The sequence below is a fragment of the Vulpes vulpes genome, chromosome 2 (genome assembly GCF_048418805.1).
Source record: "Vulpes vulpes isolate BD-2025 chromosome 2, VulVul3, whole genome shotgun sequence".
NCBI lineage: Eukaryota > Metazoa > Chordata > Mammalia > Carnivora > Canidae > Vulpes > Vulpes vulpes.
The window spans coordinates 139279933-139306848 of NC_132781.1; the positions used below are offsets into that span (position 1 = coordinate 139279933).

The window sequence follows — 26916 nt, forward strand, 5'->3', positions numbered from 1 at the left end:
ACACCCCTGCTGCTCCCCACCTCGTCTCCCCTCCCTCCCTGCTGCCTCCATAATTCAGATCAGATCATGTACCTACCCCTGGTATAAGGCAGGGCTACTCTGCACTGGGAGATGAGGGTCCCAATACTAGAAGGTGTATGTTGCAACTCTCATTGTTCATTAAAATAACGAGTGATTTCTTTGCTGAAGATTCTTTTCCCTTAATTCTTTATCTACTCATAGGAATGGTTATATATTTTAGGTTTGATTTGCATTATCAACACTTACTGCATGACTTTTTAGTCTAGACAATCAACAAACAATAAATCAAGCCTTGGTTTGCAGTGTTTGCCACTCAAGACAGTGTAAACACTGCCCATTTTCTAGCCACCAATTTGATGTCACTGAACACAAAGTTGGGAAGAGAGGCACACAATATACCACTGTATAGTGTTTTCACCGATCAGATACAATAGATGTAAACGATCTCAAGAATATAGACCAAGGGTCATTCAGTTATGGCCAGTGAGTCAAACTGAGCCAAAGCTTGTCTTTGAGCGGCCTAGGAGTGATTCTGTATTTTTAAAAGGTTGTTTTGTTTTTTGTTTTTGTTTTTGTTTTTTTAAAAGGATAGAGACGCCTGGGTGATTCAGTGGTTGAGCATCTGCCTTTGGCTCAGGGCGTAATCCTGGGGTCCAAGATGGAGTCTGGTGTCAGGCTACTCATGGGGAGCCTGCTTCTCCCTCTGCCTAGGTCTCTGCCTCTCTCTGTGTGTCTCTCATGAATAAATAAATTAAATCTTTTAAAGAAAAAAAAAGAAGAAGGATAAAAAAAGAAGAGGAAGAAGGGTATACAACAGAAGTCATTTGTGGCTTTCATCTTATTAATGAAAACAAAAAAAGTGAACCTGCATTCATACTGGAACTATATTTACTCATCAATTGCAAACCATCGATTAGTGGTGGATCCAAGTGTTCAGCAAAAACCAGTGAAAGCATTCTGTGAAAATCAATAGACTATATGGACAATACAGAGTCAGATAAGGAGTCTTGTAGGTTTTGTTTTTTTCTAAGTTGTGTGCTACCTATTCTTTATATCATTAAAATTTATAATAAATGTATGTATTCACGTGTAAGAATGCATTTTCCCCCTGAAGAACTGGTCATTAAACATTTACCAGCTTTTCCCTGAAGTTATAGCATCTCGTGATAGGAAGGTTTAATATTCTAAAGATGTCTGCTCTCACTCTTTCTCTGCCATGTGAGGACACAGCGAGAAGGCAGCTGTCTGCAAGCTAGGACGCGAGCTCCCTCCAGAACCCGATCATGCTGGCACTCTGATCTCAAACTTCTGGCCTCCAGAACTGTGAGAAAATAAATTTCTGTTGTATGAGAGGGAAAAAAGTCTGCTTTCCCCAAATTGATGTAGATTCAATGCAATTCTGATCAGAATCTACAGGAACTTTTCCATAGAACTATAATAAGGTGATTCTAAAATGTATGTGGAAGAACGAAGAGCCAGGGATAGCCAGGATATTTCTGAAGAACAGCAGGGACTTGGAAATAGAGGCATGGGGAGACGTCAGGGCTTATTATAAAGTTTTAGAAAAGAGGGGCGCCTGGCTGGCTTAGTCAGAAGAACATGCAAACTCTTGATCTCGGGTTTGTGAGTTCGAGCCCCACATTGGGTGTAAATCTTACTTAAAAATAAAATCTTCTTTTTATTTTTTTAAAGAGACCTCAAAAATGGATCCACATATCTATGGAACTTTGGCACATAACAAAAGCAGCAAGTCAGGTCAGTGGGGAAAAGAAGGAACATGCAATAAACGGACCTGATTACTCACCAGGAAAAAGATGAAATTGGATCCTTGTCTCAAAACTATATACAGAAATTCTATTCTAGATGGATGAAGGACTTCAATTTAAAAACAAAACTTTAGAAGATATATTTCAGATATTTTTAGGTATTCAAATATCTTTTAGACTGCACAGTAGCAAAAGATTTCCTAAATGAGCCACAAAAGAACTGATTATATAATAAAATTTGATAAGTTTAAAAGTAAGAATGCTTGCCCATCAAAAGACTCAAGGATGAATTTCAAGAGTGTACAGTAAACACCTGTAACATGATAAGAAGGATAAAAACAATCCATGGAAAAATAGGCACAAATGGAACGTAATGAAGTGATTATGAAAGAGAAAACTCACAATGATAGGGGTAGGTCAAAAGGGCCCAGGCGCCAACTGAAAGAGTTGTCAGTGACCAGGACTAAAACAATTTGAGCAACAAAATAAATAAAGTGTACTGGATTATAACCCAAAGTATAAATATCCACGAACCCACGCTGATATAAATAAGTAATTGAGCTAACAAATAAGTAGAAAAGTTACAAATCTCCTGTGTGGAATTTCAAATAATTTATGTAGATACTTGCCCTCGAGGAGCATAACTTCCCACTCCTTAAGTGTGGAAGTACAAAGTGACTTCTTCCAAAGAGTAAAGCACAGAAATGGGGGTAAAAAAAAAAGAATAACCTGACAGTAGAGGCACCTGATCAATACTACCTTGGCCAGGTGCTCAAGGTCAACATCAACAGTGGTAAGTCTAAGGACACTTGATGGTTAGATGCAAGGTGGTATCTTCCCTGGAACAGAAAAAGAAACTTAGGTAAAAATTAAGGAAATTGGAATAAAAATGGATTTTAGGCTTTTTTTTTTTAAACAAGCACAAGATACAGACAGGCATTTTTCAGAAAAAGAAACACATATGGCAACAAACATATGAAGATGTTTCACATCAACGGTGATCAAGAAAATGCAAAATAAAGTCACAGTGAGATATCATTTTGCACCCATTTCATTGGCAGAAATTTAAAAATCTAAGGTTCCAAGAGAGGATGTGCATCCATAGGTAGATTCCATTATGACCCTGTGGGTCCTTCTGAGAACTTGTACAGAGTGAGATGGAGACCAATGTTGGGTTTTGAGCAGAAGATCCTTCTGGCTGCTGGCCTGAAGATAGACTACAGGGGGCCAAAGCAGATGTAAGGAGACCAGGTAGGAGACCAGGGCAAGAGCAGACGGCAGCTTGGACCAGCATGGCTGCAGTGGAGGTGACAACAAGAGGTGGGAGTCTACTCAATGCCCTACTGCCTTCTGTGACACTATGGTGAATTTATTTGTGTACTTGATTCCACTCACACACCTCCAATGGACTGAAGACTGCTAGAAGGCAAAGGCTGTGTAAGTCATCATTACAAATCAGTCCTTGTCATTGCCCCAACACAGAGTGAATAAATGAACAGCTGCAGTCATATTGTTCAGTCCTTGTTCAGTCATATTGTTCAGTCCTTGTTCAGTCATATTGTTCAGTCCTTGTCATTGCCCCAACACTAGTGAATAAATGAACAGCTGCAGTCATATTGTTTCTTTGCTTCTTAACCCTCTATGGCTCCCTTTTATCTGGGAAATGATCAAACAAGGCTCTTTTACCCCAAGCCTTTTCTTATACTGTCCCCTTCTCCAGGACAAGCAAGGGCCCACATTGTGTTAGGCATCCCGAGAGGGGAGTCAGGGGTGCTAAGGGTCCTGTACAAATACCCTCTTTGGGCACTTTCCTTCCAAGAGAGTTTGCCTTGGGGGTTTATTTTTATTTATTTATTTATTTATTTGTTTGTTTGTTTGTTTATTTCATCTCTACCAAGGACTCAACACCATGTGACCCCTAGGGACATGAAGAGCCTCATCTGACTGGTATAAATTTTGAATCCCTGCCAAGAAAGTAATTTTCCCAGGCCTGAGAGTAGCAGCCCCAAGGGCAGGAAATGCCTACTGCCCAAAGAAAACCTCACCCATGGGTGTGTCTTACAGGCCCAGGCAAGAAGGAACGTGGTCCAGGTTGCCAGATGACATAGGCCCCTAGACTTGTTCTGCCCTCAGAGTCCCAGGACCTGGAGGTCTGGTGAGCCCAATCTTGGGAACTTGGGGTGATCCTATGATACCACAGAGGAAGCCCCCCTGCCCTACCAACATCTTCCCCAGACTCTTTCTTTCTTTCTTTTTTTTTTTTAATTCTAAACCCTTAATTAAGCAAAACGTTATTCACTGGAATGAAAAAAGGTTTGAGGGGAGGGTGGCACCATGAAATCAGGTTTGGAAAGAGGCAGGAACAAAGGAAATGTCATAGGTTGGGACACAGAATCCACAGGCCTGGTGTCAGGGCCCAAAAAATCTGGTCAGGGCATGTGTCTATGAGGGACATCCTCAGAACCTATTCTAGCCCATGTTTCAGTTCCAGAGGAGAACCTCTGATTGGTTGGGCTCTTTAGAGGACAAGAGTCTGAACTTCTAGCTTTTTAAACTAGACTCCTGAATCTCTACCAACTCCCACCTCCAGGGCTGGGCAAAGGGGGTTCACCAGAAAGCAGTTTGAGAATGCATATCAGACAGCCAAACTTGAATGCACCCCAGAGCGTCACTTTTCTGGGTGAAGCATTGCCTTCTCTCTCTGAAGAACAATGTGAATCTGTCAAAGTTTCCCAGTTGGGGTGACCCTGGATCACTAAATGGCTTCCTGGTGGAGGGTATAGCTTAGCTTTGCTGGGGGCTGGGGGTGGGTAGGACACAGGAGGTGTCTTGGAGAGAGAGCAGAGTCCAGCGGTTTGCATATGGCAGCACCCCTACCCTCAGCCATGATAATGATGTGTCAGGCAGGCCAAAGTGGCTGGTGATGGGGCCCAGATCCCATGCCCCAGTCTGCTAGGCAACCTCTGGAATCCCCTGGGGGCTAGTCCACCGGGGAGTCTTTCACATCCCCCAAGCCTCAGTGACAACACCAACTCTCCAACCTTGCCTCAACCTTCTTCCTTGACAGCTCAAGAATCACGGAGTCTGTGCAGGGAAAGGCAGAGGCCAGGAAAGATCTCTGACTCCCGGGATATCCCCACTGCTTGCTACAGGGCAAAAACCCACCAACTTCTATACCAAACTCCCCATCCCTGCTAGATAGAAGAGTCTGCAGAGGGAGGGAGAGGGGTAGGAAGGAACTGGGTATGGTGGTGGGATGGGGGCTGGTGGGTGAGGGAATCGAGGCAGCCTCAATCATAGACTTCATGGCTTTGCCTCCAGGGTGGGAGGCTGGTGTGGGCCTTCAGCCAGCCAGGAGTGGCCTCAGGGATCACTCTGAAAGGGCGGCTTAGTGGGTATTGTGATGCCGTAGGCGGGGCCTGGGGAGTGTCCCATGGGGATACTGGTGATTCAGTCTCTCCTCCACCCTCCTCCCTGGGGCTCTGAGCAGACTTGCTTGGTCGCACCTGCACGCGGGCACTCTGAGAGACCTCCAGTGAGCCCCCTCATACCTCTTCCCCACTACTGGGCTTCTACCATTATCCTGGACCCCCCTCTCTCCCTCTAGCTCCAGGAGCTGAAATCATCCTCAGATTAGCGAGATTCTCCCAAGGTGCAAGGAAGAAACATGGCTTTTGTTGATGGCAGCAGGGTGTGCCTATCTGCAGGGTGTGCCAAGTATTTCCCCATCCACTGTCCACCCTCCCCTCCATCAGCCAGGCAGAGGGTGAGGACCCAATAGCATCTGGTTGGAGAGGGCAGGAGGCCACTGGATATGTTCCCCAGGTTCCCTTGCAAGGTTGGATGCCACCTGAAGGTCATAGCTCTTGCTGGGGCATCCTCTTCTTCAGCTACAGCTATTCTCTGTCCAGGGGCAGCGCTTCCTCTGGCTTTTCAGGTGTGAGCCTAATGATGCCTCCACTGCTTCACATCTCTTCTTCAGTTTTCTTCATTCTTCCAACTCCTTGGGGCACCTGGTGGCTCAGTGGTTGAGTGTCTGCCTTCGGCTCGAGTAGTGATCCCTGGGGTCCCAGTATCGAGTCCCACATCTGGCTCCCCACAGGGAGCCTGCTTCTCCCTCTGCCTATGTCTCTGCCTCTCTCTCTCTCTCTCTCGAATACATAAATAAAATCTTTTTAAAAATTCTTACAAGTCCTTGCTTCAAAAAAAACAAAAACAAAAACAAAAAACCCCTCTTTATAAAATTCTCCCAAGTGGCTCACTGGTTTCCTGCCTGGGATTTACTGGCATCTAACCCACAGAGTCAGTCTGGGATCTCTACAGGGGCCCACCTCCCACTAGGAAATCCAAAGGTGACCAGCTATGCCTCCTCCCCACCCCAGCCTGCTGGGGCCTTTGGGTCTGGAACAAGAAGTGAAGACCTTAGTGGACAGGCTAGAATTCATTCACAAGAGCTGTGGCCAGTGGCAGAGATGGGGGTGTCTGAGGGCAGCAGAAGCAGTGATAACAGTTGTGCCAACTGTGGCAGTCCAGCCAGATTGCTCCTAGGACAGAACCTGCTGTTTGCCTTCCCCCAGCACCATGGCTCCTGCCCCATTCTCAGGGCCTCATTCTCCATCCTTCTGATCAGTTCCAAAGTCCCCATTTACCCTTTCAATGAATTTCTTTGTTACCTAATTTGGCTAGAATCCATTTCTGTTGCTGTCATTGAAGGGGTCCTAATTGATACAGGATTCCCTTTTAGGATTCAAAGGGACATAAATTGTTACCCAGGACTCTTCCCAGCAGGTGTTCAGCTCTCTGATCCCTGGAAGACTGAGATGAACAGCAATCTCATAGAAAACAAATCTGTAGGGGCACCTGGGTGGCTCAATTGGTTGAGCATCCAACTCTTGATTTTGGTTCAGGTCATGATCTCAGGATCTTGAGATTGAGCCTGACATTGCGCTCTTCACTCAGCACAGAGTCTGCTTGAGATTCTCTCCCTCTCCCTCTGCCTGTCCCTCCTGCTCATGCTCCCCTCCACTAACAAATAAATAAATAAAATCTTAAAGAAAAAGAAATGAAAACAAATCTGTAGCTTGGTCTAATCATCCTCACGGCTCCTATTAAGGTGGGTTTTTTATTGTTCCCATAACATAGCTCCAGTTATGGTATGAGCCATTAAAAAAAAGTTACCTTTTGTTCCTGCCAACTTCATCTTGAATTTCTGCTTCTCAGGGGAGAGGATCTGACTGGTTCATCTAATACTAAGCATCTGCATTGGTCAGGGGTGTCATGCCAGCCTCCCCCTCTTCCCTTGAAGAGTTAACTCTCTACTTGTCCAGCCTACCCACCAGTTTTCCAATTAGTTCTGGCCAAAAAGTACCCATATGAAGGAAGGAAGGAAGGAAGGAAGGAAGGAAGGAAGGAAGGAAGGAAGGGAGGTTTTCTATCTCCCAGTCAGATTGAATCACACCCTCCTCCAAAGCTTTCACACCTCTGTCTAAGCTTGTCTCACACTTGACCTATCCCAGAGTCTTCTCTGTCTTCTCCAAAAGGCAGATACATGGACTCCTTGTCACTCTGCCCCAGTTCAGCAACTGCATCTTGAAATGGTAAATAAATGCTCCCTGAATTCAACAGGGACTTGAATAAGCCTTCCTCCAGCAAAGGGACTGGGATGTGTGTGTGTGTGTGTGTGTGTGTGTGTGTGTGTGTGTCTTCCTCTACACCCAGCACAATGGTTTACTTATAGTAGGAGTCCAATAAGTGCTCTTTGAATCTAGTAGAGAGCATTTATGGATCACCTACTGATTGTCAGATACCGTGCCTGGCTCAGAGGGAAGTAGCACCTTCTGAGCACTTATTTTGTACCAGGGACTGTGCCAGCCACGTTTAACCTCACAACAACCCTATGGGTAGGCACTATTACTGCCCCCACTTTACAGATGAGAAATATGAGGCACCAACAGACCATATAACTTGCCTAAGTATTAGAGCTATGGTCCTAGCCAGGCAGTCTGGCCCCAGAGCAGCCATGCTTAACTGCTTTACCATCATCAAGGTATTAACTTCTAGAATTAAATGAGGCATTCTGATGTGGCCATATCATTAAAAAAAACATCTATTCTACATTAATCTGCCTAACTGACACCATAATGGTCATGTCCCCACCCATCTCTTGGGAAGATAGGGCTGAAGTAAGGATGCCACTTCACACATGACTTGAAAAATAAAAAGCTGCAAGCCAGGTCATGGTGTTTATGAGGCCAAATGAAAACATTCTGTACCCTTCCATGGAGCAGATTAGCAGCTGTGAGTCCCAAAAGCAGAGTTGTGAAATATCTGGGCACATTTGTGCCTGTGGCACCAGGAGTTCCAGACCAAAGAAGGCACTAGCCCATTACACTGCTGCCCAAGAGCCACAAGGTCTGTGCCAGGCTCTCCCCAGGAAACGGTGGCAGGGACACCATCTCACCCACACTGGGGTGGTGTTTCCGTAGTAAGAGCCTCCAAGGGGGCTGGCTGCCTTTTCAGCCTGATTTGGTCTCTGTGAAAACATTTCCCACATCCTGTGGGGCGAGGCCTGCTCGCCTCTCCTTCCATAGACTGACAAGAACTGGGAACCTTCAAGTCCCCTGGGCCCCCAGGAGGACAGCCACATCTTGGAGTTGGCTTCACATTCATTTGGGGTGGAAAGATCTACCGGCAGAGGCTCATTTCATTCACTAAATGTTCCATGTGCCACCCTCAGTGGGCTAGGAACTTAGGTACTTCTTAGAATCCAAGTTCCCCAGCCCATCTTACACCTAAGAAATAGAAATGGTAAGGGGGAAATGGGACAGTGGTGTGGCACTCCCAACCCAAGCATTTGTAGCGCAACCAGGTTGCAAGTCAAGCAGATGAATGAGACATATGGTCTCTGCTCTCTCTTTTCCAAAGTGAACTTAGAACATCCCCTCACATGCTTATCCACACATCAGGATCTCTGCTTCAGTTGTCACCTCAGACAGGAACGCAGCTCTCCGTACCAGGTCTCCTGGCTTGGGCTCACCCAACAGCATTGTTACATTCTGTGATTTTTTGATTCAGTGATGATCTGTCCTCAGCAGTCTGGAAGCACCATGTTACCTCAACACTGAGAACCCAATGCTTATGTATCCAGTAGATGCACCATAGGTGGCCGTGGAGTGAGTGTAGGCAGTGACACAGATACTGACACAGATGCCAGACCACAGAAAACCTTGCCCTGTCCCCACTTCCTATGCCTACCCCACCCCTAACTTCCCCCAAAGCAGTTTCACCTACACCCCAACTAGAATCAAGTCCCATCTTCCCAACACACCACCAGACACTTGGAGCCAGAAAAGTCTAGATGAATTTATTGTCGTTCAAAGATTTCATAGAAACAGGAATGTAGCAACTGGATCAGGGTAGAATGAAAAAGTAAAAAACTGCAGGTTTATGCATGTTGCTCTATTTACATCAGGAACGGATGTTCTCACACATCAGGCACAGCAGCTGCACTTGTCCGATGCGCCTTTGCAGATGCAGCCCTGGGCACACTTGGCACAGCCCACAGGGCAGCAGGAGCAGCAGCCTGGGGCAGAAAGGCCAGAGGGTCAGAGCATTGTCAGGGACCCTCTCCAGCCCCACCACCTCCTGACCCAGTCCAGTCCCCAGATCCCTACAAGACCCCACCAGACTCACTCTTCTTGCAGGAGGTGCATTTGCACTCCTTGCATTTGCAGGAGCCAGCGCACGTGCAGGAGCCCCCTGCAAGGGAGAGAGGAGCAGTGAGCAGGGGAGCCATATAGAAGCCACAGCAGTCGGGTTGCAAAGCCTCCCTGCAGCCTTGGGTCAGTGCCCAGGACTGGAGCGCCTTTCTCACTCGGCGCAGGTAATGCAAGCCAGGGAAGGAAGCCCCACTCGCTCGCTCCTGGAGCTAGGAAGGGTAGGTCCCCTCCGGAGAGGGCTCCTCAAGGCTGAGGCTGGCGGCCAGGACCCCGGTCTTGAACCCTGAGGAGGCAAGATCCCCACCTGCCATCAAGTCTCGGCAGCCCCGAGATCTGGACAGGGCACTGGGTCCCAGGCCAGCAGCCACCCTCCCCCCCGCCCCCAGCAGGGGACCTCGACGTGACCGCAGCACCCCCAACTCTCTACAGCCTAGGCGACGGGAGGAGAGACATGCTCTGCGGAGCTGGGCGAAGGCGCGGCGACCAGCTCGTGCGGACTCGGGAGTCGACTTCGGCCCCAGCTCCAAACACCTGCCCCGCCCGCCCCAGGACGCAGGTCCGGGCCCGGGAAGCGTGGCTCCCCGGAGGAGCTTTGCAGAGCCCGGGGTCCGTACCGGTGGAGCAGGAGCAGTCGGGGTCCATCTCGAGCCGAGGCGAGGCGAGGCGAGGCGAGGCGAGGCGAGGCCGGAGGTCCCAGGCAGACGACACGGAGAGGCAGCGCCCGGGCCGGAGACGGGGTGCAGCGGGCCCCGCCGGCGGCCTTTATGCGCGGCGCGGGCGGCCCGGGCGCAGAGGCCCCGCCCCCGGCCTTGCACCCGCCCCGCGGGGAGCGCGCGGCCCGCCGCGTCCTTGGCCGCGCTGAGTGCAGCCCCGCGGGCCGGGCGCACGAGTCCCCGCGGGCGGCTGAGCTCGCTGCGCCGCGTGCCCGGGGGCTGCGCGCCGGGTGGCCCGGGGGGGCGCGGCCCCGACGCCGCCCGCCGGTCGGCGTCCCCGGGGTCGGCAGCGGGCCCCGGTCCCGGGTGTTCCGGGGCCCCCGGCGCCTGGGTCCTCGCCGCCCTCCCCGCCTCGGCCCCCGTGCACCTGGTGTCCCCGGGGTCGCCGTTTCCCGGATCCGTGTGCAAACCCGGCCTCCCCCTCGTGACCTGGGCCTGGGGTGGGGGTGGGGGTGGGGGCGGGGTGGGCCGGGGGAGGAGGGTGGGCGTGCGGAGCGACCCGAGAGAGCTGTGTGCAGAGGACTCGTGGCGATGTGACCTTTGCCTCCCCTGGCGTGTCTTCTCCGTGTCCCCACGTGGGGCTGGCCTTTCAGGGCCTTTCATCCTGTACACCGTGGGGACTGGACCGCTGCCTCTTTCCGTTCTGCACGGCCCAACGGATTGTGCAGGTCCTTCTTTGCTTTAAAACTAATGCTGCCCGGGGGCTGCCCTCTGGGCACCTGACTCCTGGCCCGTTCCCAAAGAATGAGGTAACCACAAAGGAGGGATCCTTTTAGGTGATATAGAGACCTGGCTTTAAATAACAAAGTAAGAACAGTGGTTATTTCCCTTTCAACATTCCAAGAATTACATAGTGTTTAGTGACCCCCTCCTCCTCCTCTCCCTCCTGGGCATAGCCTGTCTAGGTCCCTACCTTGCACCCTCTCCAGCCTCTCTTGTAGCCATCAGCCCGGTGAGCTCAGGCTTCTGGCTCCCTTCCTTTCCTTCTACCCACCAAGGTTGAAGAGATGTGTGGGCACGTTTGTCCTGGTTCTCCTATGCCTAAACTTCTAGGTGCTTTCCTGAGCCCTGCTAATTCACCCCACTCAGGATGGAGGTTCCCCAAGCACGGGGTACCCCCCCCCCCCCAGAAAAGGGTTCTTTTTAGATGATAGGCCAACCTGGCCTCAAATAACAAACCAAAACAACTGGTTCTGTCTCTTTCAGTATTCCTGACAATTACATAGTGTTTAGTCTGTTCGAGTCTTTTGCTTATCACTTGGCTATTTGAACCCTAACAGCAATCCTAAAGAGTACAATAGTTATGAGCCAGTTTCCCAAAGGCAAAAGTTTAAGCCTAAGGAGTTTAAGACTACTAACCCAGGGTCACAGTGCTGGAAGGTGGTACCCTAGATCTGCTTCCAGCCACTCCAGGAAGGAAGGAAATTAAATGATAAAGCTTCCCTTGCACCTGGAGGTATGTCTTTTGTACCTCTCTACTGTTTCAAGCTCAATCCTGGGAATGACAAAGTGATACAAAAGGTAGATAGATAGATGGATAGATAGATAGATAGATAGATAGATAGATAGATAGATGGATAGATAGATAGATAGATAGATGATAGATAGATAGATAGATATGATTTTGTAGCAACTTTCAGTGACATGAGCAGCCAGTTGAGGCGAGCAGGTGAGATCAGCTGTAGTATATAGGTTTACAACTCTGACTAGGAGCTGTGTGACCTTGGGTAGTTTGTTTAACCTCTCTGGAAATTGGCACAGTCACTTCAGCCCCTGCATGTTCACTCTCTTGCTGGTTCTTGTACAGATCAAATGACATAAAGGATAGGAAAGACTCTTGTGTCTGTCCAAACGCTGTGGCACCATCCTGTCCCGAGCGGCTTATTGCTGGTCATCCACACTCCTCCTGACCCCAGGTCAGCAAGTTTCCAATTCCATCTCTAGCCTCTAACCCAGGATAATACTTCCAAACCAATGAGCCTTCCCCTGGAGTTTGTTGTGAGCTAAAAGTAGTCTCTCTCCACAAATGTCAGTGTGAATGTATTAGTGACCATAATAGCCAGTGTTTATTAAACCCTAGTTAGAAGCCAGGCCACTATCTCATTGAATTTCCCACATTGCAATATAATCTCCTTTCTATAAATGAAGAAATGGAAGCTCGGCTGTACCAACAAGCTGCCTAGTTTGTATGGCCAGGAAGAGGAAAAGAAGGCTGTGAACCTGGTTTGCCTGACACCAGAGCCCATGCCCTGGACACACACCACCTCCTGAAATCCCCATTCATACCAGGCACCTGTGGGCAAGCACGGTCCTGACTCCAGGTCATATGATGCCTTTTCCCTTTGATTGAACATCAAATAGCAATTCCCTCCACAAATAGCCAGGAGGACTAACCGTTGGCATTAATTACAAGTCACTCTGGGCCTCACTCCTGCCTAATGAACATCACCACCCCCTCAAGTGCAGAATCCGCCATCACCCTGGGGAGGCAGACAAAGTACTTCATCTGGAACTAGTTCTCGGGTACCCTCCCTCTTGCTGGGAAATGGCTGGGCACCAGCCAAAACCCGCAGATGCCCTCAGTAGTACTGAGGACAGTGCTACTTGAGGTGGTCACACATCCTGTGAATTGTTTCTAGTGCTCAATGCACACCTTCAATGAATAAATATGCACTTCACAATTTTAAATGTTATTGTTTCTCATATTTACCGAAATTTATTGAATAAAAAAATGGGTTTCACTTATTGTGCCTTTAAAATTTTTTTGTTTAGTAATTTATTTTGCCAAAGTTTAAATCTGCTAGAAAATAAAAATGGGTCCCGAGTGTTTTAGAAGCAAGCCCTGTATATAAAAGTCTCACAAGTGGAGAATTGGATTCCATCCCAAGCACTTTAAGATTTTAAGTAATCTCTCCACCCAACATGGGTCTTTAACTTAGAACCCCAAGATCAAGAGTCCCACACTCCAACTGAGCCAGCCAGGTGCCTCTCCTGAGTACTTTTGCTGAGGATCTAAGTGTGGCAAGGAATCCTGAGAATAAAATAGAAATTGAATTCTAGATCAACACTTCCAAGGAGAGTAGAGGGAAACCGTGTCCACCCCATAACCCTATGTCATCCAAATGCTTCATTTTCAGTCAAGAAACTGCTGGAAAGGTAACTTGACTTGCATAAAGCAGTTTGTTAGGGGCCAATACAGGAGTCCAGAACCCAGGTATCTGTGCTTCCAGTCCAATGCCCCACCCCCACCACAATGGGTTTGAAGTCCCTATTTCCAAAGCACACAAAGGAAAACAGCCAGAATAAATTCAACAATTTTTAATTTAATTCATGTATTTTATACAAACAGGAATGTAGAAAACAAGTCAGAGTAATATGAAAAAAATGCTTTAAAACTGCAGGTTTGTACATGTTGCTTGCTCTATATACATCAGGAACAGGTGTTCTCACACATCACATCAGGCACAGCAGCTGCACTTGTCCGATGCACCCTTGCAGATGCAGCCCTGGGCACACTTGGCACAGCCCACCGGGCAGCAGGAGCAGCAACCTGAGGGAGAAAGACCAGAACGTCAGAGCATGCCAGAGATCACCACACCCCCCTGCAGGCCCAGCCCAGGTCCTGCCCCCAGCCCCGGAGGACCCTGGCTTGAGGATGGCATGCTGTCCCTAGACACCTGGGTCTTACCCATTAGGAAAAGGCTGCCCTGCCCCCATCAAATAGCAGGACAGAGCAGAATGCCTGGACACAGTGACAGGGTTTCCAGGGACAATGTAGGTTAGTCCCTTGTCCCTAGGACCACAGTGAAGTGAGGAAAGTCCTCAAGAGAGGGGGCACCCCCTGCCTAGCAGCTCCCAGGAGGGCCAGGGAAGTACTGCAGTCACCAAACTCACAAAGTGCTTCAGTATGAAAGGGATTAAGAAAGCTGAATGGGCAGGCAGGAGACCTAGTTCTAGTACCAGGTCATTGCCTTGATTGGTGGGAACCTTCTGGGCTTGCTTTGTTTCCCCGTTCTAGGTTCTAGAACGGGATTGGGACTCAATCATGTACACGCCCTTTGGGCTCCAATTCTGGAGTCAAGGGCTCAAGGCAGGGGAAGCAGAGAGGCTGGATCAGCTCTTGCCTGCTGACCTCTGTGCTCCCCCATGTCCCCCACCCAGACATCACCGCAAATCCCCACCCAAGACCCCACCAGACTCACTCTTCTTGCAGGAGGTGCATTTGCACTCCTTGCATTTGCAGGAGCCAGCGCACGTGCAGGAGCCACCTGCAAGGGAGAGAGGAGCAGTGAGCAGGGGAGCCATATAGAAGCCACAGCAGTCGGGTTGCAAAGCCTCCCTGCAGCCTTGGGTCAGTGCCCAGGACTGGAGCACCTTTCTCACTGGGCGCAGGTAATGGAAGCCAGGGAAGGAAGCCCCACTCGCTCGCTCCTGGAGCTAGGAAGGGTAGGTCCCCTCCGGAGAGGGCTCCTCAAGGCTGAGGCTGGCGGCCAGGACCCCGGTCTTGAAACCTGAGGAGGCAAGGTCCCCACCTGCCATCAAGTCTCGGCAGCCCCGAGACCTGGACAGGGCACTGGGTCCCAGGCCAGCAGCCACCCCCCCCCCCAGCAGGGGACCTCGACGTGACCGCAGCACCCCCAACTCTCTACAGCCTAGGCGACGGGAGGAGAGACATGCTCTGCGGAGCTGGGCGAAGGCGCGGCGACCAGCTCGTGCGGACTCGGGAGTCGACTTCGGCCCCAGCTCCAAACACCTGCCCCGCCCGCCCCAGGACGCAGGTCGGGGCCCGGGAAGCGTGGCTCCCCGGAGGAGCTTTGCAGAGCCCGGGGTCCGTACCGGTGGAGCAGGAGCAGTCGGGGTCCATCTCGAGCCGAGGCGAGGCGAGGCCGGAGGTCCCAGGCAGACGACACGGAGAGGCAGCGCCCGGGCCGGAGACGGGGTGCAGCGGGCCCCGCCGGCGGCCTTTATGGGCGGCGCGGGCGGCCGGGGCGCAGAGGCCCCGCCCCCGGCCTTGCACCCGCCCCGCGGGGAGCGCGCGGCCCGCCGCGTCCTTGGCCGCGCTGAGTGCAGCCCCGCGGGCCGGGCGCACGAGTCCCCGCGGGCGGCTGAGCTCGCTGCGCCGCGTGCCCGGGGGCTGCGCGCCTGGTGGCCCGCGGGGGTCCGGCCCCGACGCCGCCCGCCGGTCGGCGTCCCCGGGGTCGGCAGCGGGCCCCGGTCCCGGGTGTTCCGGGGCCCCCGGCGCCTGGGTCCTCGCCGCCCTCCCCGCCTCGGCCCCCGTGCACCTGGTGTCCCCGGGGTCGCCGTTTCCCGGATCCGTGTGCAAACCCGGCCTCCCCCTCGCGACCTTTGCCTCCCCTGGCGAGTCTTCTCCGTGTCCCCACGGGGGGGCTGTCGTTATTTCTGTTTCAACGTTAGAGAATTACATAGCATTTAGTATGTGCCAGGCCGTGTTATATTCACTTTTGATTTGAGTGCCCTCCCAAAGACCCCAAAAGGGAATTACTACTTTTGAGCCCTTTTTGTTAACGGATAACTACAACACAGAAGTCTAAATTACTTGCACAAAGTCCTACAACTAGGAAGTTGTACACTGTTGAGTCCAGTCAGCTTCCCAAGGGAAAGAGAACGTCTGTGATAAGCCTGATTTTGGCCTAGGAATGTCTACACTTCTCTCTCTACTGCTTGAAACCTTTTCAAATAAGAGTAGGCTCTATGGACGCCTGGGTGGCTCAGTGGTTGAGCATCTGTGCTCAGCCCAGGGCGTGGTCCCGGGATCAAGCCCCACACTGGAGTCCCCGCATGGAGCCTGCTTCTCCCTCTCCTGTGTCTCTGCCTCTCTCTGTGTGTGTCTTTCATGAATAAATAAATAAACCTTAATAAAAAAAGAGTAGGCTCTATGTGAACTGTGAGTAGCACAAAAAGTGATCCATAAGTGAAATATATATATATTTATATATTGTATTAGTATATACTAGATATGCTTTTCTGGCTATCTTCTATGTCTAGAATAAGACTGATTCTCATTTTTGGTAATGATGAACAGTTTGCTTTTTTTTAAATTTTTATTTATTTATTTTTGATAGTCACACACACACACACACACACAGAGACAGAGAGAGAGAGAGAGAGGCAGAGACATAGGCAGAGGGAGAAGCAGGCTCCATGCACCGGGAGCCCAACGTGGGATTCAATCCTGGGTCTCCAGGATCGTGCCCTAGGCCAAAGGCAGGCGCCAAACCGCTGCGCCACCCAGGGATCCCAACAGTTTGCTTTTAATATAAATTAAAGAAAATATGAATCATTTCAAAGTACAATGTTAAAATATGGTGTAGGTAGTAAAAGCATTGGTGGGTATCTTTTGGTATCTGATATAAGGCAGAGAGCATCTTCCTTGTGACGTTATAAATGTAAAGCAGATCACAATGTTGTGGGGGAGATTGAATGATTCTCTCTGGCCCATAGGTCATATTCTTATGTGGTTGATAAAGACCACACAGGAAACAAAACTGGGCACCCCAGCTGGGCTTATTTGTCTGGAGGTAAATAAATATCCCTTATGCTATGCATAATAATAATAAAGTAATAACTAATATTAATAGATACTTATCACATTTGAGGCACTGTTCTAAGTGTATTAATTCACTCAATCCTTTGAATCAGATCACCCCCTTTTTTTGCCCTTTTTAGAGTGAAGGAAGCTAAACCAGCCATAGAGGTTTATTTTCTTAAATTTTAAAAAATATTTTATTTGTTTATTTGAGAGAGTGAGCATGAGAGTGAAGGAGCAGGGGGAGAGGCTGACGGAGAGGGAGAAGCAGATACCCTGCTGAGCAGAAAGCTCAATGCTATGGGAGGTTGGATCCCAGGACCTTGGGATCCCGATCAGAGCCAAAGGCAGACCCTTAACTGACTGAGCCACCCAGGCACTCCTCAGAGAGGTTTGTGTCACCCAGCTGTAAGTGACTCAGGTGGGACTTACACTCTTATGGACTGACTGCAGCATCATGCTCTCACCCACCCCCTGCACCGTGACTTCATGTGAAAGGTGAGGACACTGAACATCTGGTACAGAGGCTGTGGGAAGAGCACTGAGCTGGCAGTCAGATCTTCTCTATTAGCTTTGTGACCTCGCTGGACTTCAGTTCCCCATCTGTCAACTATGGGCATAAGTGGCCCATCTCCAAAGGCCCACCTTTCAATAATGAGAAGCAATATTTAGCACCCAGTGACAGGGCATGAGGCCAGTTGCCTAGGTTCAGACCCCTGACTTGGACCTGTGTGACCTCAGGCAGGTTGCTTAACCTCTCTGAAGACAGCACAATGACTACAGCCCCTGCATGTTCACTCTTTCACTGGTTTCTGTACAGATAAAATGACATAATGGATGGGAAAGACTTCTGTGTCTGTCCAAATGCTTGTCCCTGGGGACATTGTGTAGGGGTACCTACACTCTCCCTAGATTTTCATTCCAATTCTTAACCTCCAACCCAGAATAATGCTTCCAAATCAATGACCCTTTCCTCAATAGCTTGTTGGAATCCAACAGGATTCCCTCTTCATAAATGTCAGTGTGGACATAATGACCAGTTTATTAAGCCCTGGCCAGGAGCCAGGACCCTGTCATTTGATCCCCACATAGAGATAGATTCTCCTTTCTACAAATGAAGAAATGGAGGTTCAGTGAGTTTGAGCAGCTTGCTTGGGCCATACCACCTGTGGCATAATAGGCTGTGAACCCATCTTGCCTGACACCAGAGCCCATGCCCTGGACACACGCTGCCTTCTGAAATCCCTATCACACCAGGCACCAGTGGGCAAGCACGGTCCTGACTCTGGGCCACATGACTCCTTTGATTGAACATCAAGTAACAATTCCCTCCACAAATAGCCAGGAGGACTAACCGTTGGCATTAATTACAAGTCACTCTGGGCCTCACTCCTGCCTAAATGAACACCACCGCCCCCTCCAAACGCAGAATCGGCCACCGGCCACCGTCCTGCAGAGGCAGACATGAAGTGCCTCATCTGAAACTAGTTCTCAGGTACCCTCCCTCTTACTGGCAAATGGCTGGGTACTTCCCTCCAGTTCCTTGGTCACTTTGTTGGTTTCAAGTTGCCAAGGACAACTGGATCTGGGAGGGACAGAGTCCAGCCTGACCTAGGGAGGAACTTCCAAAGTTTCAGAGCCAGGTCACAACAGGGAGCTCTCAGGGGTACTGGGTGTCTCCAGTCAGTGGCACAGTGGCAGGGAGAAGCCAAGTTCCCTGGGCCTGCGGTATGTGTGTGTGTGTGTGTGGGGGGGGGGGGTTGTTATCCAGGATAGTGCTACTCAAGGTGTGAGTGGTCAATAGTACTTGGGCATTATGTGAATTCTAATGTTCCATGGACACATTCAGTGAACATATTATTTGCAGTGTTTTAAAATCTCTAACTTTACTCGTTCAGATTATTTTTTTAAGTTATGTATGCTGGATAGAGTAAAAAAAAAAAATCACTCCGTTACAACAGGCATTTTTTAAGAAGCCCAGGTAGGATTCAAACAGGTGAAGAGTTATTTTCACCTCCTGTGGTCACTTTCAAGCCCAAAATCCGTAAGTAACTGAGGTTGGGCAGGGAAACCACCGGGCATAAAGTCTGAATTGACAGGGCAGCTGTCTGGCTAGGGTATAGGACTCTTGATCTCTGGGTCAGGAGTTCAAGCCTCACGTTCGGAATAGAGATTAAATAAAATTGGCACCATGCCTTCTACCCGCTGGCATAATCCTCTTCCATTTTACAGAAGGTTTAGCTTAGTTAAGTCACCTGCTTGCCCTAAGGCACTCAGTTTATTAGCAATTAACATTTGTGTACAGAAAACCGGTTTCTGCAATTCCAGTCCAATTCCCCACCGCAGCCCTCATGCGCACGCAAAAGAAAACAGAGCAAGAATAAAGTCGACAGCTTTTATTATAATTCACGTATTATTTCATAGGGAAAATAACTAGGAATGTAGTAGCAAACGGGTCAGAGTTGGACCCAAGACAAAAAGCACCAAAAAACCCCCCACAAACTGTAGGTTTGTACACGTCGCTCTATTTACATCAGGAATAGGCTCTCCCCCACATCAGGCACAGCAGCTGCACTTGTCCGATGCGCCCTTGCAGATGCAGCCCTGGGCACACTTGGCACAGCCCACGGGGCAGCAGGAGCAGCAGCCTAGGAAAGAGGCGGCAGAGATGAGTGCTGGGCACACAGGATCAAGGATTCCGGTCCCCCCCCCCCCCCCCACACACACACAGGGCGCACTGGGGAAGGCAGCACCTTCCCTAAGGAGAGGGCGTCGGCTGTTCTGTTTAAACTCCCCGCGGGGATATAGAGGGTGGAGGTGGGAGGGGGTGGGCAGGGGGTGTATTAAGAGAGATTCCACTTACTTTTCTTGCAGGAGGTGCATCTGCACTCTTTGCATTTGCAGGAGCCGGCGCACGTGCAGGAGCCCCCTGCAAGGAGAAAGGCAGGCGGTGAGAACCGTCTCTGGAGACGACTCGAACGGGGGAATGGGTGCTGGCGGCCCGGCCCGGGTTCGAGTCTCAGCCCCACCCGGACAAGCAATCAAGTCCGACCCCTTAATTGGCAAAAGGGGGGCTCGATTAACCTCGGGAGGGGTCCACCGAAAGGCTTTGGGAGAGAGCACCTAGCACCCCGAAACTGAGTGACCAAGAGAAGGCGGGGCGACAGAGACAGCTCCTCCAGCTCCTCCAGCTCCGAGCCGGCACGCGGCCCCGAGCCAGATCTCCTCACCCGCGGCGCAGGAGCAGTTGGGATCCATGGCGAGAAGAGGCGGCTGGAGTCCGGGACAGCGCGCGGAGAGACGGCGGCGCTTCGGCGAGGCGTGGTGAGCGGCGCGCGGCGGGCCGCCCTTATAAGCGGCCGGGAGCCGGGGCGAGTGCAAAAGCCCGCCCGCCGCCGCCTGCGCACGCCCCGCGCTGGGTCCGGGCGGCCGCGCGGCGCGCGGGGCTGTGCACACGGCCCCGCCCCTTCGCCCCAGGTGCCGGGAAGCCGCCCCCGGGGGCCCCGGGCCACGGCGCACGAGGGAGGGCCGGGTGCAGACGGCGGCCGCCGCGGGCCCACGAGGGAGGGCCGGGTGCAGACCGCGGCCGCCGTGGGCCCACGAGGGAGGGCCGGGTGCAGACCGCGGCCGCCGCGGGCCCAGCCCCCTCCCCCCTTCGTCTGCGTGCACACCTGGCGCCCCCCTGACCTGGGCGTGAACTCTAGTTGGCTGGGACGGGGTGGAAAGCTGGGGTGGGGGCGGGGGACGGGTTTGGGGGACGCTGCTTGGACAGAAAGATCCGTTGGGAGTGCACACAGGTTACCAACACCTCAGTGCCTGGCAAGGGGACGGTTCCGGACGGCGTGTCGGGCCGGTGTCCACCGAGGGCTTTCTTACGCGGCAGAGACTAGCAAGCACGGCATCAGCTGACTCTCAGTCATTCCCCTAACGAGTGTTGAAACGGTGTCACTTAGGCCAGGTCCCCAAAGCGGGCTCAGTACCTAACCTAACTGCAGTTTCAGCCTCTCCCAGAAATGTGAGCCCGAAGGGTCGATCAGGAATGTTCTGGTCAGCGCTCACGCTCACGAGGCTTCTGTCCCGGGGTCCTTTCTAGTTCCCCAGGGAAGAGGAAGTAATCCACCTAATGAGATCCCCCCCTCCCCCCCCGCCCTTCTACCTCAGGGACTAAAACAATCTTTTCCTTTCCTTTGCTCAAAACATTCTTGCCCCACTCTCTTTCCTATAAAAACTTTCCATTTTGTACAGAGTTGCCTCAGAGTTCCCCTGCACTTGCAAGATGAAATGCTGCCTGATTAATGAATCCTTAACAAAGCCAATTGGATCTTCAGATGGACTCAGTGGAATTTTGTTTTTAAACACAACCCTGGGGGCACCTGGGTGGCTCAGTGGTTGAGTCTGCCTTTGTCTTAGGTGGTGATCTCCGGTCTTGGGATCACGTCCTGTCCCGGCATAGGGCTCCCAAGGCAGGGGCAGGGGAGGGTCCATGTAGGGAGCCCGTTGTGGGACTCAATCCCGGGTCTCCAGGATCACGCCCTGGGCCAAAGGCAGCACTAAACCACTGAGCCACCCAGGCTGCGCATAAATAAAGAATCTTAAAAAAAAAAATAAACACAACCCTGTGAGGTAAGGACTATCCCTTAGTCTTATTTTAAAGAGGAAGAAATGGAGGCCCAGAGAAATAAGTTGCTTGCCCAACGTCACAGAGCTAGTGCATAGCAGAGCCCGGTGATTCAAATCAGTCTCTAGCAGATGCTAAGGGAAGATCATCTTAGGGTAGATATCACCAATAGGAGAGAGTATGGATCAAGAAACTACAAGCCTGGTGCTCAGGAAACTCAAGAGTTAAGGGGGTGGCCCCACAGGTGCATAGGGAAAGGTGACACCACGGTGATGGCTAGGATGGAGGTTGCATTCAGGGGCAGAGGGAGCAGAGGGGAGGAAAGTCAGTCCAGGCTAGAAGAGGGCTGGGCCATCGAGGTAAGGAAGGTGAGAAGGTCTTTGCCAGGCAGAGGAGTGGGGAGGAGTTGTATTCCAGCCTGCAGAAGAAGTAGCCAGTTGGAAAGTTGGCATCACCATGGGACATTTGGAAGGGAAAACCCCACAAGAACTTTCTTCCCTGGTGTAGCTGAGGAGAAGAATGGAAGTAGCGTCCAAATTCCAATCTGAGGAATCCTGCTTCCCTGCTCATGTGTGTCTGGCTGCTGGGTAACGGATCTTAGATCATCATCCTCAGAATGCCCAGAGTGTGTCATCAGAGGAGTCAGCAACCTCTGGTTACTGGAAGCTTCCTGGCAGCTGAGGGAATGCCGGTTGCTGCAGCAGGGAGTTTAGTGAGGAGGCGGGCAAGGACAGGCTGTTCTTGTAGCATTTACTGTAAGGTCCTGTGGACATGTCTTCATAGCTCAGCTCAAACGTCACTTCCTCGGAACCGTCCTGAATCCCATGCTCAGTCAGGATACCAGTAAACATCCTGTCCTTTTCCTTCCTGGCACTTTCCATGTCTGTAATATGTCGGAACTTGTGTGATTCTTGGATTGATGTCTGTCCCTCCCCATTCCAGCCTGCCGCTGAAAACAAGAACGGTCATTGCTCCCAAAATGTGGCTCTGGCCCTGGGCACAGGGCCAAATCTGCAGTGGGTACTAATAAATATCTGTCAGATGAATGAATGGGGGTAGTCCCCTTAATGTCCCCTCCCTCCCTAGCCCCCACCATACATTAAGGCCAATTACAAAATGAAAGTAAAAAAACTCCTTTTGGCTGCCCTGGGACTGGTGTGCTCACTCCAATAAAAACACCAAGCAGGGCGGGAGAGTGGAGCCATCAGGGGACTAACTTCCTTTTTTTAAAAGATTTTATTTAGGGATCCCTGGGTGGCGCAGTGGTTTAGCGCCTGTCTTTGGCCCAGGGTGCGATCCTGGAGACCCGGGATCGAATCCCACATTGGGCTCCTGGTGCATGGAGCCTGCTTCTCCCTCTGCCTGTGTCTCTGCCTCTCTCTCTCTCTCTCTCTGACTATCATAAAGAAAAAAATAAAAGACTTTATTTATTCATGAGAGACACACAGAGAGAGGAAGAGACACAGACAGAGGGAGAACCAGGCTCCCTGCAGGGAGCCCGATGTGGGACAATCCTGGGACCCTGGGATCAGGACCTGAGCCGAAGGCAGAAACTCAACCACTGAGCCACCCAGGTGCCAAGGGAGACTAAATTCTTTTTTTTATTTATTTTTATTTATTTATTTATTTATTTATTTATTTATTTATTTATTTATTTTTATTTATTTATTCCTGGGCCCCGAAACCAGCACATGTCAGTTTCACCACATTCTGCTTGTCAAGCAGTCACAGATCCTGCTGCCCAGATTCAAGGGTTAAGGATGAAGGCCTCATGTATTGCCGGGAGGAATGAGTGGCTTTGCAGGCATCTCTAATCTGCCAGAGTAGTTGTGGAGAATAATATACATAATGTAATATATAATAATATATGTGTATGTATAATATTAACATTAATATATATAATGTATAATAGTATATATCCAATTGTATATATATACACACTTGAAGATATATATAGATATAGATAGATATAGATATAGATATAGATATAGATTTTTTTTTGAGAGAGAGAGAAAGAGAGAGTGAGAGCATATGAGCAGGGAGTAGAGGGAGAGGGAGACAGAGAATCTTAATTTAAGTAGGCTCTACACTCAGTGTGGAACCCAACTTGGGGTTATCTCATGCCCCTGAGATCATGACCCGAGACAAAATTAAGAGTTGGACGCTTAACCAACTGAGCCGCCCAGGTGCCCCATGGGGAATAATACTGAGCACCTGTTATGCACCAGGCCTGATGCTGAGAACATCCTGAGTTTATCTCACTTAGACCTCAGCATAGCTCATCGAAATCTAAGTGAGATAAACTTTTATAGATGAGACCCTAGAGTTTTATGGCCTGCTCAGGGTCGCAGCTATAAACAGCAGCACTCGGATTTGAACACAGGACTTTCTGACTCCACACTTATGTGTGTTTGCCATGCTGAAAAGAAAAAATTAGGCTTGTCCTCTGTGGTCCCAAGGGCAGACCCTGGGCAAGGATGGGGCTGCATAGATAAAGGTTCTGCTCCAGATGGGAAAGGCCTTTTTTTTTTTTTTTAAAGATTTTATTTATTTATTCATGAGGGACACACAGAGAGAGGCAGAGACACAGGCAGAGGGAGAAGCAGGTTCCATGCAGGGAGCCCGATGTGGAACTTGATCCCGGGACTCCAGGATCAGGCCCTGGGCCGAAGGCAGGCGCCCAACTGCTGAGCCACCCAGGCATCCCGAGAAAGGCCTTCCTTGCAATTAGAGCTGGCCATGACTGAAAAGGACCAGATTGGCAGATAGTTTCCTGTCACCATAGCAATAGAAACAGAGGCTGGTGATTCTAGCAGGAGATAGGGGGATGGAAAGAAGTTAGGTCCCTCTTCCCAGGGATCCTAGAATTCCACAGTCCTTGTCACAGGTGTCATTCATGTGATCTTAGATCTTCCTTCTCTTTTTTACTGACCCTGCCTTCCTTTTGGAGGTATCTTAGTTATCTAATACTGCAAAATAAATTTAGCAGCTACAATAGCACATGTTAATGTCATAGTTTCCATGGGTCAGGAATGCAGGCAAGGTTCAGCTAAGCACTCAGTCTCAGGTTCTCTCGTGGACAGTAAGTGGGGTGTCAGGCAGGGCCACAGTCAACATTAAGAGTGAACTGGGACAGGATTGGCTTCCAAGCTCCCTCACGGGGTTGTTGGCAGGATTTGGGTCCCTGGGGGCTACTGTGCTGAGGCCTTGGCTCCTCACAATCTGTTGGCCAGAGGTCTCCCTTGGCTCCTGGCCACATGGGCCTCCCCCAGAACATCACACAACAGGACAGTGAACAAGCCAGACAGAGCACCAATAGCAAAGTGTGGTCAGACGTCAATCACGGTCATTTTAACATAGAGTGACATCCAGTGGCTTTTGTAGTATTGTATTTGTGAGAAGAAGTTTCTAGGTCCCAGCCACACTCAAGTGGAGGGGACACACAGGGGCATGAGGAGTAGCATGTGGCATCACAGAGGCCATCTTAAAGTCTGGCTACCCTGGGAGGAAGGCAGTGGAGTGCTTTCTGCCCTTTATGCAGATTCTTTTCTTTGCCTAAAATGCTCTCTCCACCCCTGTCCCCTTCATTTGTTGGGTCTCAGCTTAAAGGTCACTTCCTCAGAAAAGCCTTCCCAGAACCCAAAATATCAGAGTCTCTCGGTCATCTGCAAAAACGTCTGCCCTCTCTGTGGCATGTATTACAATGACAGGTAGTAGTTGTAAAGCCGCTGATGGTTACATACTCCAGATCCTGAGCCAGGTGCTCAGGACTTTATGTGTGTGAACTCACTTGATTCTTCTGACCCTTCCCCCACGTGGATGACTGTTATCATCCACATTTTACAGGGGGAGAAACCAAGGCTCAGAGAGGCTGAGTGACATTGCTGAAAGCCACTTGCTAGTAAAGGGCCCAACCAGGCCGTCTTTCTCCAGAGCCTGTGCACTTAGGCCCTCTGCCACGCAGACTGTCAGCAGCTAGTGTGGTGTGTGACTTTTTTTTTTTTTTTTTAAATCTTTGACTCCCAGCTAGGCTGTGGGCTGTCTGCTGTGCTCACTGAGCTAGCTCTGGCACCTGGCACAGTGCCCAGCTCCTGGTGGGTGCTTAATAATGCAGAGGAATGGAGAAAATTGAGTCTTTCCAGCAGCCAATAAGGAGACTCCTTAAAGGGCAAGCAAGACCTGCGTTGTGGAGAGAGTCAGCTTTGAAAGCTTGCATTCAGGGAGAAGCTAAACACTCTCTGGCATCACTCCCTTCTTACTAATCTGGCCTCCACTTCCCTTTACTCTCCCCTGGCACTTCTACCCCAGGATCAGGGCATCCCACCCCCTCCTCCAAACACATGTGACACTCCGCACTCCACGTGTTTCCTCCCTCCTACCATCCCCAAAAACCTGTTTCACAAGCCTTCTCTAAGGAGTCTTCCTTCATCTCCCAACACAGTGGAGTCTCTCCCTTCTGAAAGCCACCAGAGTTTTTGCTTGTACCCCCTCACCCTCCCTGGGCCTCAGCCTCCTAAACTCTAAAATGAGGAAAGCCTGGGTGCCGTGGTCTGTTTCTTCCAGCTTCTAAAGCATCCAAAATTAACAAGGGCATATGATGAAATAAGCACTGGGTGTTATATAAGACTGATGCATCACTGACTTCTACCTCTGAAACTAATCATACACTTATGTTAATTAATCAAATTTAAATTAAAAAAAATGAGGCGCCCAGGATTCCACTCCGGATTCTTGCAATGGCTTTACCCTCCCCACTGGTCTGTGAGTTCCTTGAAAGGCTGAGACCATTTCTTTTCATTTCTCCTCAGAGAGCACAGTGATTTTTAGGCATTCATAAGTATTTTTGTGAGGAAATGGTTAGTGGGGGCTGGGTTGGGATGGCAGCTCACTGGAGATGTGTTTCTCCTGTGTCTGCTCAAAATCCCATGGAAAGGGAGAAAAGATCATTCATTAAAAGGCTGAATAATGGAAAACTCTAAAGAATTCCACCAGAAGGCATCATGCTCTCTGATTCCAAACTATATTACAAAGCTGTAGTAATCAAAACAGTATGGTATTGGCATAAAACCAGTCAAATAGATGAATGGAAGGGAATAGAAAGCCCAGAAATAAGCCCACATATATATGGTCAATTAATTTATAGCAAAGGAGCCAAGAATATACAACAGGGAAAGGGCAGTCTCTCCAATAAATGGTGTTGGGAAAATTGGACAGTCGCATGCAAAAGAATGAATCTGGACCACTATCTCACACCACACACAAAAAATAACTCAAACTGGATTAAAGATTTGAATGTAAGGCTTGAAACCATAAGACTCCTAGAAGGAGCATGGGCAAAAAGCTCCTTGACATCGGCCTTATTGATGTTTTTTTTATTTGACACCAAAAGCAAAGGCAATAAGAGCAAAAATAAACAAATAGGACTCCATTAAACTAAAAAGCTTTTGCACAGCAAAATGAAAAGGCAACCTACTAAATGGGAAAAAAATGTCTGCAAATCATTTATCTGATAAGAGGTTAATATTCAAAATAT

The 26916-nt window shown here is 49.9% G+C and overlaps 3 protein-coding genes across 3 annotated transcripts; all 3 read right to left on the reverse strand.

Annotated features, from left to right (window-relative positions):
* Positions 1–9129: 9129 nt before the first annotated feature.
* Positions 9130–10269, reverse strand: LOC112929633 (metallothionein-1). The gene is made up of 3 exons (XM_072750195.1): positions 10120–10269; positions 9480–9545; positions 9130–9369 (listed from the first exon to the last, which is right to left on the reverse strand). Exons 1-3 carry the CDS (start codon positions 10145–10147, stop codon positions 9278–9280), a joined length of 186 nt encoding a protein of 61 aa, XP_072606296.1. The 5' UTR covers positions 10148–10269; the 3' UTR covers positions 9130–9277.
* A 3252-nt stretch (positions 10270–13521) lies between these two features.
* Positions 13522–15202, reverse strand: LOC112929582 (metallothionein-1). The gene is made up of 3 exons (XM_072750196.1): positions 15055–15202; positions 14421–14486; positions 13522–13768 (listed from the first exon to the last, which is right to left on the reverse strand). The coding sequence occupies exons 1-3, from the start codon at positions 15080–15082 to the stop codon at positions 13677–13679; spliced, it is 186 nt and encodes a 61-aa protein (XP_072606297.1). The 5' UTR covers positions 15083–15202; the 3' UTR covers positions 13522–13676.
* A 3944-nt stretch (positions 15203–19146) lies between these two features.
* Positions 19147–20140, reverse strand: LOC112927216 (metallothionein-2). Its single transcript, XM_072750194.1, has 3 exons — positions 19996–20140; positions 19629–19694; positions 19147–19413 (listed from the first exon to the last, which is right to left on the reverse strand). The coding sequence occupies exons 1-3, from the start codon at positions 20021–20023 to the stop codon at positions 19322–19324; spliced, it is 186 nt and encodes a 61-aa protein (XP_072606295.1). The 5' UTR covers positions 20024–20140; the 3' UTR covers positions 19147–19321.
* Positions 20141–26916: the final 6776 nt, after the last annotated feature.

What these genes read in the sequence shown, in the direction of transcription:
- LOC112929633 (XM_072750195.1), bottom strand. Translation starts at nt 10,147, where the DNA reads ATGGACCCCGACTGCTCCTGCTCCACCG. An exon ending in CGACTGCTCCTGCTCCACCG is followed by an intron (nt 9,546 to 10,119) that starts GTACGGACCCCG and finishes TCTCCCTTGCAG; the next exon opens with GGGGCTCCTGCACGTGCGCT. An exon ending in ATGCACCTCCTGCAAGAAGA is followed by an intron (nt 9,370 to 9,479) that starts GTGAGTCTGGTG and finishes TTTCTGCCCCAG; the next exon opens with GCTGCTGCTCCTGCTGCCCT.
- LOC112929582 (XM_072750196.1), bottom strand. Translation starts at nt 15,082, where the DNA reads ATGGACCCCGACTGCTCCTGCTCCACCG. An exon ending in CGACTGCTCCTGCTCCACCG is followed by an intron (nt 14,487 to 15,054) that starts GTACGGACCCCG and finishes TCTCCCTTGCAG; the next exon opens with GTGGCTCCTGCACGTGCGCT. An exon ending in ATGCACCTCCTGCAAGAAGA is followed by an intron (nt 13,769 to 14,420) that starts GTGAGTCTGGTG and finishes TTTCTCCCTCAG; the next exon opens with GTTGCTGCTCCTGCTGCCCG.
- LOC112927216 (XM_072750194.1), bottom strand. Translation starts at nt 20,023, where the DNA reads ATGGATCCCAACTGCTCCTGCGCCGCGG. An exon ending in CAACTGCTCCTGCGCCGCGG is followed by an intron (nt 19,695 to 19,995) that starts GTGAGGAGATCT and finishes TTCTCCTTGCAG; the next exon opens with GGGGCTCCTGCACGTGCGCC. An exon ending in ATGCACCTCCTGCAAGAAAA is followed by an intron (nt 19,414 to 19,628) that starts GTAAGTGGAATC and finishes CCTCTTTCCTAG; the next exon opens with GCTGCTGCTCCTGCTGCCCC.